At 61.4% G+C, this 994-nt stretch overlaps 1 protein-coding gene across 1 annotated transcript; it reads left to right on the forward strand.

Annotated features, from left to right (window-relative positions):
• Nucleotides 1–806: 806 nt before the first annotated feature.
• Nucleotides 807–983, forward strand: EMIHUDRAFT_61989 (hypothetical protein; the record flags this gene model as incomplete). The annotated part of the gene is made up of 1 exon (XM_005766926.1): nt 807–983. A coding segment is annotated over one exon (177 nt), but the record flags the coding sequence as incomplete, so codon positions are not given.
• Between the last annotated feature and the right edge of the window lie 11 nt (nt 984–994).

Below are 994 nucleotides of genomic sequence, written 5' to 3' on the forward strand. Positions count from 1 at the left end.
AGGAAAGGTCCGGGAGCTCCACAAACCAGTTTTCGAGTTCGGAGTTCGCGCAATCCGCGCGAACTCGAAGGGCTGCAATTGCGCGAAACAACAGAAAGAAAGAAAACAGACCACCCAAGGGAGGGATGGGAGGACGCCACGCCGCCACCACACAGGGATTTTAAAGAAAGAAAGAAAGAAAACACACAACCCAAGGGATTTTAGAAAGAAAGAAAGAAAACACACAACCCAAGGGAGGGATGGGATTTTAAAAAGAAAGAAAGAAAGAAAACAGACAAACCCAGACGAGGGATGGGGGAGGAGGACAGGGTCCCCACCTGCACGAGCAGGATTTTGGAAGGACGATCAGGGGGACAGGTGGGGCTCTCCTGCTCCTGACAAGGGACACGACAGGCTCGCAGCGCGGTGCACGGTGGGCTCCCAACTCAGGATCACGAGCCCCCGGCGTGATTTTCTCGCTTTCGCGCAGAGGAGCGTGGTGGAGCTTCAGGCGTGCCGCGTCCCTCCGCGCCCTGCGCCCCCTCTCACGTTCCCGCTGGATGAAGAGGGACCACTGTTGCCTTCCAATGTAGCGAGCCGGTGACATCAAACTGTGATCAATCGTTCCTGACAGCTCCGCCCGCACCGCCCGCGCGCCCGCCGCCCGACCCGCGCGCTTTCTAGCCCGGCAGCGCACAAACCGTGGCGCGCCGGGTCCACAATACGCGCGACACTGACGACGAGACTCAAGCTGAGAGTGCGCCGAGCTCCTCCCTCGGGCACCCTATCCCAACGCTCGCCGACACCGCCGCCCTAGGCGCGCCGTCATGGGCAAGGTTCACGGCTCGCTCGCGCGCGCCGGCAAGGTGCGCGGCCAGACGCCGAAGGTGTCGAAGCAGGAGAAGAAGAAGACGCAGGTGGGCCGTGCCAAGAAGCGGCTGCAGTACAACCGCCGCTTTGTGAACGTCGCCGTCGGCCTTGGCAAGAAGAAGGGCCCGAACACGCAGGTCCGCCT

The sequence above is a fragment of the Emiliania huxleyi genome, assembly GCF_000372725.1.
Source record: "Emiliania huxleyi CCMP1516 unplaced genomic scaffold EMIHUscaffold_5, whole genome shotgun sequence".
NCBI lineage: Eukaryota > Haptophyta > Isochrysidales > Noelaerhabdaceae > Emiliania > Emiliania huxleyi.